At 40.2% G+C, this 18295-nt stretch overlaps 1 protein-coding gene across 1 annotated transcript in view; it reads left to right on the top strand.

Annotated features, from left to right (window-relative positions):
* The first annotated feature begins 5292 nt into the window (after window positions 1–5292).
* fam117bb (family with sequence similarity 117 member Bb) overlaps window positions 5293–18295 on the top strand; it is an 88838-nt gene continuing 75835 nt past the window's right edge. The window contains exon 1 of the mRNA XM_036959508.2: window positions 5293–6451. Within this exon, the coding sequence (XP_036815403.2) occupies window positions 5533–6451 (919 nt within the window). The 5' untranslated portion in view covers window positions 5293–5532. The remainder of the gene's footprint in view (window positions 6452–18295) is intronic.

The raw sequence follows: 18295 nt of genomic DNA, 5'->3' as shown, positions 1-18295 counted from the left end.
GTAAATCCTCATTGGAAACACTAATGTGTGTGTGTATGTGTTATAGGCTCACCTCTTTGGTGTAAGTAATTGTGTGTATATATAGATAGTGCAGTTACCTAGATATACTATACATACTGCAACATACAGTGGCTTCAGAAAAAAATCATACCCCTTGACTTATTCCACATTTTGTTTTGCAGTCTGAATTCAAAAATGGATGAAATATTAATTTAATAATATTAATTAAATATTCATCAATCGACACACCCCATAATGACAAAGTGAAAACATGTTTTTTGACATTTTTGCAAATACTGATTAGAACACCTTGTAGATACAGCAATTACAGCGGTGAGTCTTTCGGGGTAAATCTCTATTTGCCCATTATTCTTTAAACAATTCTTCAAGCTCTGTCAAGTTGATTGTTGATCATTATCAGATAACCATATTCAAGTCTTTCCATAGATCTTCAAGCCGCCGATTTAAGTCAAAACTAACTAGCTAACTAAAACCAAAACTAACTAAACTAACTAACTAAACTAACTAGACCACTCAGGAATATTTAATATATTCTTGGTAAGTAACTAAAGTTACTTAAACTAAAACTAAAGATTTGGCCTTGTGTTTTAGGTCCTTGTCCTTCTGAAAGGCGAATTCATCTCCTCGTTTGTCTATTGGAACACAGACTGAACCAGACTTTCCTCTAGGATTTTGGCTGTGCTTATAGCTGTCTACCGTTTATTTTTATCCTAATAACTCCCTAGTCCTTGCCATTGACAAGCATACCCATAACATGATGCAGCCACCGCCATGCTTGAAAATATGAAGTGGTACTGAGTGATGTGGTGTGTTGGATTTGTCCCAAACAAAACGCTTTATTCAGGACAAAAAGTTAATTTCTTTGCCGAAATGTTTTCAGTGTTACTTAAGTGCCTTGTTGCAAACAGGATGCATGTTTTGGAGTATTTTTATTCTGTACAGGCTTTTTTAACTCTGTCATTTAGGTTAGTATTATGGAGTAACTATGGAGTAACTACAATGTTGATTCATCCTCAGTTGTTTTCTCCTATCACAGTCATTACACTCTGTAACTGTTTTAAGGTCACCATTGGCTTCATGGTGAAAATCCTGAGCGGTTTCCTTCCTCTCCGGCAACTGAGTTAGGAAGGACGTCTGTATCTTTGTAGTGACTGGGTGTATTGATACACCATCCAAAGCCTAATTATAACTTCACCTCAAAGGGATATTACACATTTTACCCATCTACCAATAGGTGCCCTTCTTTGCGAGGCATTGAAAAATCTCCTTGGTCTTTGTGGTTGAATATGTGTTTAAAATTCACTGCTCGATTGAGGGACCTTACAATTATCTGTATGTGTTGGGATACAGAGATGAGGAAGTCATTTAAAAATCATGTTAACCAATATTATTGAACACGGAATGAGTCCATGCAACTTATTATGCAATTTGTTAAGCACACTTTTACTCCTGAACTTATTTAGGCTTGCCATAACAAAGGGGTTGAATACTTATTGACTCAAGACATTTCAGCTTAAAATGTTTTATTAATTTTTAAAAAATTATACTAACAAAATTCCACTTTGACATTATGGGGTATTGCGTGTAGATCAGGTATTGTGTATTGTGTAAACCGTTTTAAATTCAGGCTGTAAACCATTTTAAATTCAGACAGTAAACCATTTTAAATTCAGGCTGTAAACCGTTTTAAATTCAGGCTGTAAACCATTTTAAATTCAGGCTGTAAACCATTTTAAAATCAGGCTGTAAACCATTTTAAAATCAGGCTGCAAACCATTTTAAATTCAGGCTGTAAACCATTTTAAAATCAGGCTGCAAACCATTTTAAATTCAGGCTGTAAACCATTTTAAAATCAGGCTGCAAACCATTTTAAAATCAGGCTGCAAACCATTTTAAATTCAGGCTGTAACAACACAATGTGGAAGAAGTTAAAAAGGTGTGAATCCTTTCTGAAGGCCACTGTACATACAACCGTTGCTATGGGACCAAGAACATTGCTACAGTACTGTGTTGTTTATAGCACACTCATTTATACTGTATCACACTGTAGATATATGCCACTCAGAAAGCATGCAGGACATTATTAAGGTCATTACGGTAAGATTATAAATTAACCATATGAAATAAAGATGAGAGGAATATTAAAACAGGGTTTTTACCACTGAGGAAGTCTGACTAATTTGGACTAGATGATATACCTTATTCATCACTGACTCCATCCAATCTACGTCCCACATAAAGTATTCTATTGTGGACCCTTGAATTTCTACCCTACTCAGTGACATTCTGATATAACAATGTAATATTTAAGTCAGGAACTACTGACTGCCGCAGACAGACTATCCCAAGGCTTTGTGAACTTTTGAGTGCTGTGCTTTAATATGCAAACAATACAATACATTGTCCTGACTGACACTGCTGTATCCATCACTGATATCCATTCACATCTTAACAACTGCCAAATACATTACACTACATTTTGTTTGGTCTGGAAAGGACTTTTGTAAAACTGTGTTGTCTGTCACCTTAACAAAAAAAAAAAAAAAAAAAATGCCTTGAAAAGTGATTAAAGAGTGGGTCCAGGGTGAATGTCGGATGTGTTGCTGTGGTTACAGTGAGCTGTTTGTCAAATGGCATCCTACTCGTCATACTGTGTAGTGCACTACTTTTGACCAGGGCACATGAGCTCAGGGTCCATAGGGTTAGGGCCCATAGAGGTCAGGGCTCATAGGGTTAGGGCCCATAGAGGTCAGGGCTCATAGGGTTAGGGCCCATAGAGGTCAGGGTCCATTGGGTTAGGGCCCATAGAGGTCAGGGTCCATAGGGTTAGGGCCCATGAGCTCAGAGTGCATAGGGTTAGGGCCCATAGAGCTCAGAGTGCATAGGGTTAGGGCCCATAGAGCTCAGAGTGCATAGGGTTAGGGCCCATAGAGTTAGGGCCCATAGAGGTCAGGGCCCATAGGGTTAGGGCCCATAGAGCTCAGGGCCCATAGGGTTAGGGCACATAGAGGTCAGGGCCCATAGGGTTAGGGCCCATAGAGCTCAGGGCCCATAGGGTTAGGGCACATAGAGGTCAGGGCCCATAGGGTTAGGGCCCATGGAGCTCAGGGCCCATAGGGTTAGGGCCCATAGAGTTAGGGCCCATAGAGGTCAGGGCCCATAGGGTTAGGGCCCATAGAGCTCAGGGCCCATAGAGTTAGGGCCCATAGGTTCAGGTCAAAAGTAGTGCACTACATGGGGAATAAGTAGGGTGCCACCTGGGGGACACAATTCATGTTGAAGTAGATGGTTTCCTTCAGAGCTCTGGTCCTGCATCTCTCCTTAGCCCTAAAAGCAACTCTGTTTTCTATTGAAGTTTGTAAAATAAGCGCTTTGAAATAAAAGAACAAATGATATCTCATACTCTAGCCTGCTCTGGAAATGTTTAAAAATGCCATTATCGATGAAAGAAAGCTTGCATTACATTACCCCATTGATTAAAGATTATATTACTGAGAATAGATTTTTTCGTGTCAATTGACTTCTTAACTTCGTACGTTTCCCAAATGGCACCCTATTCTCTACATAGGGCACTACTTTTGACTAGAGCACTATGGCCCCTGGTTAAAAGTAGTGCACTTTGTAGGGAATAGGATGCCATTTGGGTTGCAGCCCATTAAATAAGCCTTGTGTTTTGATTGTGTAACTGAAGGTCAGGGCTGTAGTTGATCCCTGGACTAGAGGGTCTCATCTTTACAAGCATTTTGCTACACTCGCAATAATCATTTGCCAACCATTTATATGTGACCAATAAAATGTTATTTGAAAATGTTTTATTTGATTTCATCCTACACTAGTAGACCTCATCCTACACTAGTAGACCTCATCCTACACTAGTAGACCTCATCCTGTACTAGTACAACTCATCCTGCACTAGTAGACCTCCTCCTACACTAGTACACCTCATCCTACACTAGTAGACCTCATCCTACACTAGTAGACCTCATCCTGTACTAGTACAACTCATCCTGCACTAGTAGACCTCATCCTACACTAGTACACCTCATCCTGCACTAGTACACCTCATCCTGCACTAGTACACCTCATCCTGCACTAGTACAACTCATCCTGCACTAGTACACCTCATCCTACACTAGTACACCTCATCCTGCACTAGTACACCTCATCCTGCACTAGTAGACCTCATCCTGCACTAGTACACCTCATCCTGCACTAGTAGACCTAATCCTATACTAGTAGACATCATCCTGCACTAGTAGACCTCCTCCTATACTAGTAGACCTCATCCTACACGAGTATACCTCATCCTATACTAGTAGACATCATCCTGCACTAGTAGACCTCCTCCTATACTAGTAGACCTCATCCTACACGAGTAGACCTCATCCTACACTAGTAGACCTCATCTTACACCAGTAGACCTCATCCTATACTAGTAGACCTCATCCTACACTTGTAGACCTCCTCCTATACTAGTAGACCTCATCCTACACGAGTGTACCTCATCCTATACTAGTAATCATCATCCTGCACTAGTAGACCTCATCCTATACTAGTAGACCTCATCCTACACTAGTATACCTCATCCTATACTAGTAGACCTCATCCTACACTAGTATACCTCATCCTATACTAGTAGACCTCATCCTGAATGATGAGGGCCTCATGTACAGCCGTAGCAAGTTAATTTTGGGGGGTATAATTCAATTCTCAGCTATAGAGAACACAACACAACAACTTTTTAAATCCGTAAAATGTTTCCACTATGAGTATCTGAAAAGTGTTAGCTCTTTCAGATTTGTTGTGACAGCAGTTTTAGGTAAATTATTTGTCCACATGAGTGTCATTTTTCTAACACTCGTAGCTTGTTCAAAACACACTCTTTACCAAAGTAATCTTGTACCGTTTGTAGTTCTTGCCACTACACATCAACAGGGATTTCAGGGAAAATATAATCTCAATCTGAAATTGATGGGACTGTTGATTAAAATGTTAGGCTATGGATGCAACTGTGTTTAGATTCACTATCATTAGAGCATTCATGGCTTGCCATTACATCATTGAAACATTTTAAATATAGTTTGTTTATCATTCGAAATGTAATTGATTGGTCACCAATACATTATTACGCAATAAGGGAAAGTTGCTTGAATAAACCATGTATTGTGCGTGTGATCAATTCTAAGGCGGGCTTTTAATTGACGAGCCAATAAGAAGTTCTCAGAGGGATAGTGTTAGCCAATGAGAGGCAGGGAGTACGTGGTCAATAGGAGACGTTAGCTGCGTGGCTGTGAAATCGTTTCAGCCTGCTTCGGTCACGGATGTGGAGCGATAAGGAGCGACCGGTGGAATATGTAGAAGCGTTAGGGAATAACCTAACTGGATAGGCTCTCTCGACAAATACATATATTGAAATATAGGCTAGGTTTTACACTTATTCATATGCTGAGGTCGTTGTAATAGCAGTTTTTTTCGTTATTGTTTTTTTTTTTTACTATTGAGAACAAATAATGTCTCAAAGAGTGAGAAGAAACGGGTCTCCGACATTTACGCCAAGCGGCGAAACCGGTGGTGGAGTCGGTGCTACAACTGGCGTCTCGGGAGCTTCGGGAGGCAGTGTGTTCAGTCGCCTCCTGCCCATGAAAGCGACGGTTCCGTTCCAACTGAAACCTCAGATACAGCCCCCCCTGTTGACCAGGTCTGTGCAGGGTACCGCTAGTGGATGCAGTAGCCCCTCGCCCACCAACACCGGGAACGGTAAATTCCACACTAGTGGATGCAGCTCCAGCGAAGCACCTGAAACGCGCACGTCAACGTCATTGAGTCGCAGCCCCACTCGTGCTGTTGTCAACTCATCATCAACAGCTGTTGTTCTGGTCTCCTCGCCAGCCACCACCCCTCTGTCTTCTCTGTCACCTCTGTCTCCTTCCATCGGCTATGCCTCGGGCGCGGTGGGACAGGCCGGGACAGGGACACCCTCCTCCCCATCCGCTAGAGTCAGCCCCCTCGCCAACACCACCGTGTCTGGTCACTCCGTTGCTGCATCGGGGTCCAACTCTGCCACATCCCGAGCCGCTCAAACACAATCACCCCTCGCTCCTGTAGCAGCGTCACCTCCACAACATGTAACTTCCCCAGTGATCTCACCTGCACCTTACGTCAATATTCACACCTACGGATCTAGTAGTTTCAGTCTGGGTATCCCCCCTGTTAACACCGCAGACGGCTCCCCCACCCAGCAGCTACACTGGCCGTCAGACTACCCGACCGCTTTACAGCAACAGCCTTTCTCGCCTTTTTCTCCGTCTTCGTCCTCTTTGTCATCTTTTGGCGGTCAGCAGGGCAGAGCGATGCCACAGCGCTGGTCCCCCGGCCTGGAACAGAACCGACTGTCTCCTGGGAGAGTCAGCCCCAGCTCGCCAAATGGAGGTGAAGTTTACATCGTTAAAGTATTTTTTTGGTCGTGAACTGCACTTCATACATTCTCCAGGTTGTTATGTTCTTCTGTTGTTCTGTCTGTACCCAGATACATATGACAAACACTCTTTTCATGCCACTTCAATAAAGAAGTGACTTTTTCAGAGCAGGTTAGGAGAACTCATGCAGCAGGTTGGGACTCTGAGGTTAAGGTTAGGAAAAGGGTTACGTTTGTGAAGATGTTCTCCTAACCTGCTACGAAAATCACTTTGTATGAAAGTGGTGTGAAAAGAGTGTGTCCTCTTTACATATCTTCAACTCCAGTATCCCTGAACATTGTATTGGCACTGTCCCTGTATATAGCTACTGACCCTGGAACTGTCCCTGTATATAACTACTGTCCCTGGAACTGACCCTGTATATAACTACTGTCCCTGGAACTGTCCCTGTATATAACTACTGTCCCTGGAACTGACCCTCTATATAGCTACTGACCCTGTATATAACTACTGTCCCTGTATATAGCTACTGACCCTGGAACTGTCCCTGTATATAACTACTGTCCCTGGAACTGACCCTCTATATAGCTACTGACCCTGTATATAACTACTGTCCCTGTATATAACTACTGACCCTGGAACTGTCCCTGTATATAGCTACTGACCCTGGAACTGTCCCTGTATATAACTACTGTCCCTGGAACTGTCCCTCTATATAGCTACTGACCCTGGAACTGTCCCTGTATATAACTACTGACCCTGGAACTGACCCTGTATATAACTACTGACCCTGTATATAGCTACTGACCCTGTATATAACTACTGACCCTGTATATAACTACTGTCCCTGTATATAGCTACTGACCCTGTATATAACTACTGACCCTGTATATAACTACTGACCCTGTATATAACTACTGACCCTGTATAAAGCTACTGACCCTGTATATAGTTACTGACCCTGTATATAGCTACTGACCCTGTATATAACTACTGACCATGTATATAACTACTGACCCTGTATAAAGCTACTGACCCTGTATATAACTACTGACCCTTTATATAGTTACTGACCCTGTATATAACTACTGACGCTGTATATAACTACTGACCCTGTATATAGCTACTGACCCTGTATATAACTACTGACCCTGTATATAACTACTGACCCTGTATATAGCTACTGACCCTGGAACTGTCCCTGTATATAACTACTGACCCTGTATATAACTACTGACCCTGTATATAGCTACTGACCCTGTATATAGCTACTGACCCTCTATATAACTACTGACCCTGTATATAACTACTGTCCCTCTATATAACTACTGACCCTGCATATAACTACTGACCCTGTATATAACTACTGACCCTCTATATAGCTACTGACCCTGTATATATCTACTGACCCTGTATATAACTACTGACCCTGTATACAGCTACTGACCCTGTATATAACTACTGACCCTCTATATAGCTACTGACCCTGTATATAACTACTGACCCTGTATATAACTACTGACCTTCTATATAACTACTGACCCTGTATATAACTACTGACCCTGTATATAACTACTGACCCTCTATATAACTACTGACCCTGTATATAACTACTGACCCTGTATATAACTACTGACCCTGTATATAACTACTGCCCTTGTGTATAACTACTGACCCTGTATAAAGCTACTGACCCTGTATATAACTACTGACCCTGTATATAACTACCGACCGTCTATATAGCTACTGACCCTGTATATAACTACCGACCCTGTATATAGTTACTGACCCTGTATATAACTACTGACCCTGTATATAGCTACTGACCCTGTATATACCTAATGACCCTCTATATAGCTACTGACCCTGTATATAGTAACTGACCCTGTATATAACTACTGACCCTGTATATAGCTACTGACCCTGTATATAACTACTGACCCTGTATATAACTACTGACCCTGTATATAGTTACTGACCCTGTATATAACTACTGACCCTGTATATAGTTACTGACCCTGTATATAGTTACTGACCCTGTATATAGCTACTGACCCTGTATATAACTACTGACCCTGTATATAACTACTGACCCTGTATATAACTACTGTCCCTCTATATAGCTACTGACCCTGTATATAACTACTGACCCTGTATATAACTACTGACCCTGTATATAACTACTGACCCTGGAACTGACCCTGTATATAACTACTGACCCTGTATATAACTACTGACCCTGTATATAGCTACTGACCCTGTATATAACTACTGACCCTGTATATAACTACTGACCCTGTATATAACTACTGTCCCTCTATATAGCTACTGACCCTGTACATAGCTACTGACCCTGTATATAACTACTGACCCTGTATATAACTACTGACCCTGGAACTGACCCTGTATATAACTACTGACCCTGTATATATCTACTGACCCTGTATATAGCTACTGACCCTGTATATAACTACTGACCCTGTATATAGCTACTGACCCTGTATATAACTACTGACCCTCTATATAGCTACTGACCCTGTATATAGTTACTGACCCTGTATATAACTACTGACCCTGTATATAGCTACTGACCCTGTATATAACTACTGACCCTCTATATAACTACTGACCCTGTATATAGTTACTGACCCTGTATATAACTACTGACCCTGTATATAGTAACTGACCCTGTATGTAACTACTGACCCTGTATATAGCTACTGACCCTGTATATAACTACTGACCCTGTATATAACTACTGACCCTGTATATAGCTACTGACCCTGGAACTGTCCCTGTATATAACTACTGACCCTGTATATAACTACTGACCCTGTATATAGCTACTGACCCTGTATATAGCTACTGACCCTCTATATAACTACTGACCCTGTATATAACTACTGTCCCTCTATATAACTACTGACCCTGCATATAACTACTGACCCTGTATATAACTACTGACCCTCTATATAGCTACTGACCCTGTATATATCTACTGACCCTGTATATAACTACTGACCCTGTATATAACTACTGACCCTGTATACAGCTACTGACCCTGTATATAACTACTGACCCTCTATATAGCTACTGACCCTGTATATAACTACTGACCCTGTATATAACTACTGACCTTCTATATAACTACTGACCCTGTATATAACTACTGACCCTGTATATAACTACTGACCCTGTATATAGTTACTGACCCTGTATATAACTACTGACCCTGTATATAGCTACTGACCCTGTATATAACTACTGACCCTCTATATAGCTACTGACCCTGTATATAGTAACTGACCCTGTATATAACTACTGACCCTGTATATAGCTACTGACCCTGTATATAACTACTGACCCTCTATATAGCTACTGACCCTGTATATATCTACTGACCCTGTATATAACTACTGACCCTGTATACAGCTACTGACCCTGTATATAACTACTGACCCTCTATATAGCTACTGACCCTGTATATAACTACTGACCCTGTATATAACTACTGACCTTCTATATAACTACTGACCCTGTATATAACTACTGACCCTGTATATAACTACTGACCCTCTATATAACTACTGACCCTGTATATAACTACTGACCCTGTATATAACTACTGACCCTGTATATAACTACTGCCCTTGTGTATAACTACTGACCCTGTATAAAGCTACTGACCCTGTATATAACTACTGACCCTGTATATAACTACCGACCGTCTATATAGCTACTGACCCTGTATATAACTACTGACCCTGTATATAGTTACTGACCCTGTATATAACTACTGACCCTGTATATAGCTACTGACCCTGTATATACCTACTGACCCTCTATATAGCTACTGACCCTGTATATAGTAACTGACCCTGTATATAACTACTGACCCTGTATATAGCTACTGACCCTGTATATAACTACTGACCCTGTATATAACTACTGACCCTGTATATAGTTACTGACCCTGTATATAACTACTGACCCTGTATATAGTTACTGACCCTGTATATAGTTACTGACCCTGTATATAGCTACTGACCCTGTATATAACTACTGACCCTGTATATAACTACTGACCCTGTATATAACTACTGTCCCTCTATATAGCTACTGACCCTGTATATAACTACTGACCCTGTATATAACTACTGACCCTGTATATAACTACTGACCCTGGAACTGACCCTGTATATAACTACTGACCCTGTATATAACTACTGACCCTGTATATAGCTACTGACCCTGTATATAACTACTGACCCTGTATATAACTACTGACCCTGTATATAACTACTGTCCCTCTATATAGCTACTGACCCTGTACATAGCTACTGACCCTGTATATAACTACTGACCCTGTATATAACTACTGACCCTGGAACTGACCCTGTATATAACTACTGACCCTGTATATATCTACTGACCCTGTATATAGCTACTGACCCTGTATATAACTACTGACCCTGTATATAGCTACTGACCCTGTATATAACTACTGACCCTCTATATAGCTACTGACCCTGTATATAGTTACTGACCCTGTATATAACTACTGACCCTGTATATAGCTACTGACCCTGTATATAACTACTGACCCTCTATATAACTACTGACCCTGTATATAGTTACTGACCCTGTATATAACTACTGACCCTGTATATAGTAACTGACCCTGTATGTAACTACTGACCCTGTATATAGCTACTGACCCTGTATATAACTACTGACCCTGTATATAACTACTGACCCTGTATATAGCTACTGACCCTGGAACTGTCCCTGTATATAACTACTGACCCTGTATATAACTACTGACCCTGTATATAGCTACTGACCCTGTATATAGCTACTGACCCTCTATATAACTACTGACCCTGTATATAACTACTGTCCCTCTATATAACTACTGACCCTGCATATAACTACTGACCCTGTATATAACTACTGACCCTCTATATAGCTACTGACCCTGTATATATCTACTGACCCTGTATATAACTACTGACCCTGTATATAACTACTGACCCTGTATACAGCTACTGACCCTGTATATAACTACTGACCCTCTATATAGCTACTGACCCTGTATATAACTACTGACCCTGTATATAACTACTGACCTTCTATATAACTACTGACCCTGTATATAACTACTGACCCTGTATATAACTACTGACCCTGTATATAGTTACTGACCCTGTATATAACTACTGACCCTGTATATAGCTACTGACCCTGTATATAACTACTGACCCTCTATATAGCTACTGACCCTGTATATAGTAACTGACCCTGTATATAACTACTGACCCTGTATATAGCTACTGACCCTGTATATAACTACTGACCCTGTATATAACTACTGACCCTGTATATAGTTACTGACCCTGTATATAACTACTGACCCTGTATATAGTTACTGACCCTGTATATAGTTACTGACCCTGTATATAGCTACTGACCCTGTATATAACTACTGACCCTGTATATAACTACTGACCCTGTATATAACTACTGTCCCTCTATATAGCTACTGACCCTGTATATAACTACTGACCCTGTATATAACTACTGACCCTGTATATAACTACTGACCCTGGAACTGACCCTGTATATAACTACTGACCCTGTATATAACTACTGACCCTGTATATAGCTACTGACCCTGTATATAACTACTGACCCTGTATATAACTACTGACCCTGTATATAACTACTGTCCCTCTATATAGCTACTGACCCTGTACATAGCTACTGACCCTGTATATAATTACTGACCCTGTATATAACTACTGACCCTGGAACTGACCCTGTATATAACTACTGACCCTGTATATATCTACTGACCCTGTATATAGCTACTGACCCTGTATATAACTACTGACCCTGTATATAGCTACTGACCCTGTATATAACTACTGACCCTCTATATAGCTACTGACCCTGTATATAGTTACTGACCCTGTATATAACTACTGACCCTGTATATAGCTACTGACCCTGTATATAACTACTGACCCTCTATATAACTACTGACCCTGTATATAGTTACTGACCCTGTATATAACTACTGACCCTGTATATAGTAACTGACCCTGTATATAACTACTGACCCTGTATATAGCTACTGACCCTGTATATATTTGCTGACCCTGTATATAGCTACTGACCCTGTATATAGTTACTGACCCTGTATATAGTTACTGACCCTGTATATAACTACTGACCCTGTATATAGCTACTGACCCTGTATATAACTACTGCCCCTGTATATAACTACTGACCCTGTATATAACTACTGACCCTGTATATAGTTACTGACCCTGTATATAACTACTGACCCTGTATATAGTTACTGACCCTGTATATAGTTACTGACCCTGTATATAACTACTGACCCTGTATATAACTACTGACCCTGTATATAACTACTGTCCCTCTATATAGCTACTGACCCTGTATATAACTACTGACCCTGTATATAACTACTGACCCTGTATATAACTACTGACCCTGGAACTGACCCTGTATATAACTACTGACCTTGTATATAACTACTGACCCTGTATATAGCTACTGACCCTGTATATAACTACTGACCCTGTATATAACTACTGACCCTGTATATAACTACTGACCCTGTATATAACTACTGACCCTGTATATAACTACTGTCCCTCTATATAGCTACTGACCCTGTACATAGCTACTGACCCTGTATATATCTACTGACCCTGTATATAACTACTGACCCTGTATCTAACTACTGACCCTGGAACTGACCCTGTATATAACTACTGACCCTGTATATAGCTACTGACCCTGTATATAACTACTGACCCTGTATATAACTACTGACCCTGTATATAGTTACTGACCCTGTATATAGCTACTGACCCTGTATATAGCTACTGACCCTGTATATAGTTACTGAACCTGTATATAACTACTGAACCTGTATATAACTACTGACCCTGTATATAACTACTGACCCTGTATATAACTACTGACCCTGTATATAGTTACTGACCCTGTATATAGCTACTGACCCTGTATATAACTACTGCCCCTGTATATAACTACTGACCCTGTATATAACTACTGACCCTGGAACTGACCCTGTATATAACTACTGACCTTGTATATAACTACTGACCCTGTATATAGCTACTGACCCTGTATATAACTACTGACCCTGTATATAACTACTGACCCTGTATATAACTACTGACCCTGTATATAACTACTGTCCCTCTATATAGCTACTGACCCTGTACATAGCTACTGACCCTGTATATATCTACTGACCCTGTATATAACTACTGACCCTGTATCTAACTACTGACCCTGGAACTGACCCTGTATATAACTACTGACCCTGTATATAGCTACTGACCCTGTATATAACTACTGACCCTGTATATAACTACTGACCCTGTATATAGTTACTGACCCTGTATATAGCTACTGACCCTGTATATAGCTACTGACCCTGTATATAGTTACTGAACCTGTATATAACTACTGAACCTGTATATAACTACTGACCCTTTATATAACTACTGACCCTGTATATAACTACTGACCCTGTATATAGTTACTGACCCTGTATATAGCTACTGACCCTGTATATAACTACTGCCCCTGTATATAACTACTGACCCTGTATATAACTACTGACCCTGTATATAGTTACTGACCCTGTATATAGATACTGACCCTGTATATAACTACTGACCCTGTATATAACTACTGACCCTGGAACTGACCCTGTATATAACTACTGACCCTGTATATATCTACAAACCCTGTATATAGCTACTGACCCTGTATATAACTACTGACCCTGTATATAGCTACTGACCCTGTATATAACTACTGTCCCTCTATATAGCTACTGACCCTGTACATAGCTACTGACCCTGTATATATCTACTGACCCTGTATATAACTACTGACCCTGTATATAACTACTGACCCTGGAACTGACCCTGTATATAACTACTGACCCTGTATATATCTACTGACCCTGTATATAACTACTGACCCTGTATATAGCTACTGACCCTGTAAATAGCTACTGACCCTGTATATAACTACTGACCCTGTATATAACTACTGACCCTGTATATAACTACTGACCCTGTATATAACTACTGTCCCTCTATATAGCTACTGACCCTGTACATAGCTACTGACCCTGTATATATCTACTGACCCTGTATATAACTACTGACCCTGTATCTAACTACTGACCCTGGAACTGACCCTGTATATAACTACTGACCCTGTATATAGCTACTGACCCTGTATATAACTACTGACCCTGTATATAACTACTGACCCTGTATATAGTTACTGACCCTGTATATAGCTACTGACCCTGTATATAGCTACTGACCCTGTATATAGTTACTGAACCTGTATATAACTACTGAACCTGTATATAACTACTGACCCTGTATATAACTACTGACCCTGTATATAACTACTGACCCTGTATATAGTTACTGACCCTGTATATAGCTACTGACCCTGTATATAACTACTGCCCCTGTATATAACTACTGCCCCTGTATATAACTACTGACCCTGTATATAGTTACTGACCCTGTATATAGTTACTGACCCTGTATATAGTTACTGACCCTGTATATAGATACTGACCCTGTATATAACTACTGACCCTGTATATAACTACTGACCCTGGAACTGACCCTGTATATAACTACTGACCCTGTATATATCTACAAACCCTGTATATAGCTACTGACCCTGTATATAACTACTGACCCTGTATATAGCTACTGACCCTGTATATAACTACTGTCCCTCTATATAGCTACTGACCCTGTACATAGCTACTGACCCTGTATATATCTACTGACCCTGTATATAACTACTGACCCTGTATATAACTACTGACCCTGGAACTGACCCTGTATATAACTACTGACCCTGTATATATCTACTGACCCTGTATATAACTACTGACCCTGTATATAGCTACTGACCCTGTAAATAGCTACTGACCCTGTATATAACTACTGACCCTGTATGTAACTACTGACCCTGTATATAGCTACTGACCCTGTATATAACTACTGACCCTGTATATAGTTACTGACCCTGTATATAGTTACTGACCCTGTGTATAGTTACTGACCCTGTATATAACTACTGACCCTGTATATAGTTACTGCCCCTGTATATAACTACTGACCCTGTATATAGTTACTGTCCCTGTATATATATATAAGGAAGAGAACCTCTAGCTACTGACCCTGTATATAACTACTGACCATGTATATAGCTACTGACCCTGTATATATATATACAGTGCCTTGCGAAAGTATTCGGCCCCCTTGAACTTTGCAACCTTTTGCCACATTTCAGGCTTCAAACATAAAGATATAAAACTGTATTTTTTGTGAAGAATCAACAACAAGTGGGACACAATCATGAAGTGGAACGACATTTATTGGATATTTCAAACTTTTTTAACAAATCAAAAACTGAAAAATTGGGCGTGCAAAATTATTCAGCCCCCTTAAGTTAATACTTTGTAGCGCCACCTTTTGCTGCGATTACAGCTGTAAGTCGCTTGGGGTATGTCTCTATCAGTTTTGCACATCGAGAGACTGAATTTTTTTACCATTCCTCCTTGCAAAGCAGCTCGAGCTCAGTGAGGTTGGATGGAGAGCATTTGTGAACAGCAGTTTTCACTTCTTTCCACAGATTCTCAATTGGATTCAGGTCTGGACTTTGACTTGGCCATTCTAACACCTGGATATGTTTATTTTTGAACCATTCCATTGTAGATTTTGCTTTATGTTTTGGATCATTGTCTTGTTGGAAGACACATCTCCGTCCCAGTCTCAGGTCTTTTGCAGACTCCATCAGGTTTTCTTCCAGAATGGTCCTGTATTTGGCTCCATCCATCTTCCCATCAATTTTAACCATCTTCCCTGTCCCTGCTGAAGAAAAGCAGGCCCAAACCATGATGCTGCCACCACCATGTTTGACAGTGGGGATGATGTGTTCAGGGTGATGAGCTGTGTTGCTTTTACGCCAAACATAACGTCTTGCATTGTTGCCAAAAAGTTCAATTTTGGTTTCATCTGACCAGAGCACCTTCTTCCACATGTTTGGTGTGTCTCCCAGGTGGCTTGTGGCAAACTTTAAACAACACTTTTTATGGATATCTTTAAGAAATGGCTTTCTTCTTGCCACTCTTCAATAAAGGCCAGATTTGTGCAATATACGACTGATTGTTGTCCTATGGACAGAGTCTCCCACCTCAGCTGTAGATCTCTGCAGTTCATCCAGAGTGATCATGGGCCTCTTGGCTGCATCTCTGATCAGTCTTCTCCTTGTATGAGCTGAATGTTTAGAGGGACGGCCAGGTCTTGGTAGATTTGCAGTGGTCTGATACTCCTTCCATTTCAATATTATCGCTTGCACAGTGCTCCTTGGGATGTTTAAAGCTTGGGAAATATTTTTGTATCCAAATCCGGCTTTAAACTTCTTCACAACAGTATCTCGGACCTGCCTGGTGTGTTCCTTGTTCTTCATGATGCTCTCTGCGCTTTTAACAGACCTCTGAGACTATCACAGTGCAGGTGCATTTATACGGAGACTTGATTACACACAGGTGGAATGTATTTATCATCATTAGTCATTTAGGTCAACATTGGATCATTCAGAGATCCTCACTGAACTTCTGGAGAGAGTTTGCTGCACTGAAAGTAAAGGGGCTGAATAATTTTGCACGCCCAATTTTTCAGTTTTTTTATTTGTTAAAAAAGTTTGAAATATCCAATAAATGTCGTTCCACTTCATGATTGTGTCCCACTTGTTGTTGATTCTTCACAAAAAAATACAGTTTTATATCTTTATGTTTGAAGCCTGAAATGTGGCAAAAGGTCGCAAAGTTCAAGGGGGCAAGAATACATTCGCAAGGCACTGTATATATAAATATATATAATGAAGAGAACCTCTAGCTACTGACCCTGTATATAACTACTGACCATGTATATAGCTACTGACCCTGTGTATATATATATATATATATATATAAATATATATTAGGAAGAGAACCTCTAGCTACTGACCCTGTATATATATATATATATATATATATATATATATATATATATATATATATATATATATATAAATATATATTAGGAAGAGAACCTCTAGCTACTGACCCTGTATATATATATACCCAGAGAGAGAGAGAAATACAGAAAAAAAAGTATTCAGACCCCTTGACTTTTTCCACATTGTGTTACGTTACAGACTTATTCTAAAATGGATTAAATGTCCCCCCCCCTCATCAATCGACACACAATACCCCATAATGACATCACAATACCCCATAATGACATCACAATACCCCATAACGACATCACAATACCCCATAATGACAAAGTGAAAACAAGGTTTAGACATTTTTGCCAATGTATTTAATTTTGAAAGGGGAAATATGACATTTACATAAGTATTCAGACCCTTTACTCAGTACTTTGTTGAAGCACCTTTGGCAGCGATTACAGCCTCGAGTCTTCTTGGGTATGACGCTACAAACTTGGCACACCTGTATTTTGGGGAGTTTCCCTCTCTTCTCTGCAGATCCTCTCAAGCTCTGTCAGGTTGGATGGGGAGTTTCGCTGCACAGCTATTTTCAGGTCTCCACAGAGATGTTTGGGTTCTGTATTACATGTGTTATGTTACAGCCTTATTCTAAAAGGGATAAAATGTAATAAAAAAGTCCTCATCAATCTACACACAATAACTCATAATGACAAAGCAGAAACTGGTTTTTAGACATTTTTGCTGATTT

This window comes from Oncorhynchus mykiss, chromosome 22, assembly GCF_057628025.1.
Source record: "Oncorhynchus mykiss isolate SJ-2025 chromosome 22, ASM5762802v1, whole genome shotgun sequence".
Taxonomy (NCBI): domain Eukaryota; kingdom Metazoa; phylum Chordata; class Actinopteri; order Salmoniformes; family Salmonidae; genus Oncorhynchus; species Oncorhynchus mykiss.
This window is presented reverse-complemented; position numbering and strand designations above follow the sequence as displayed.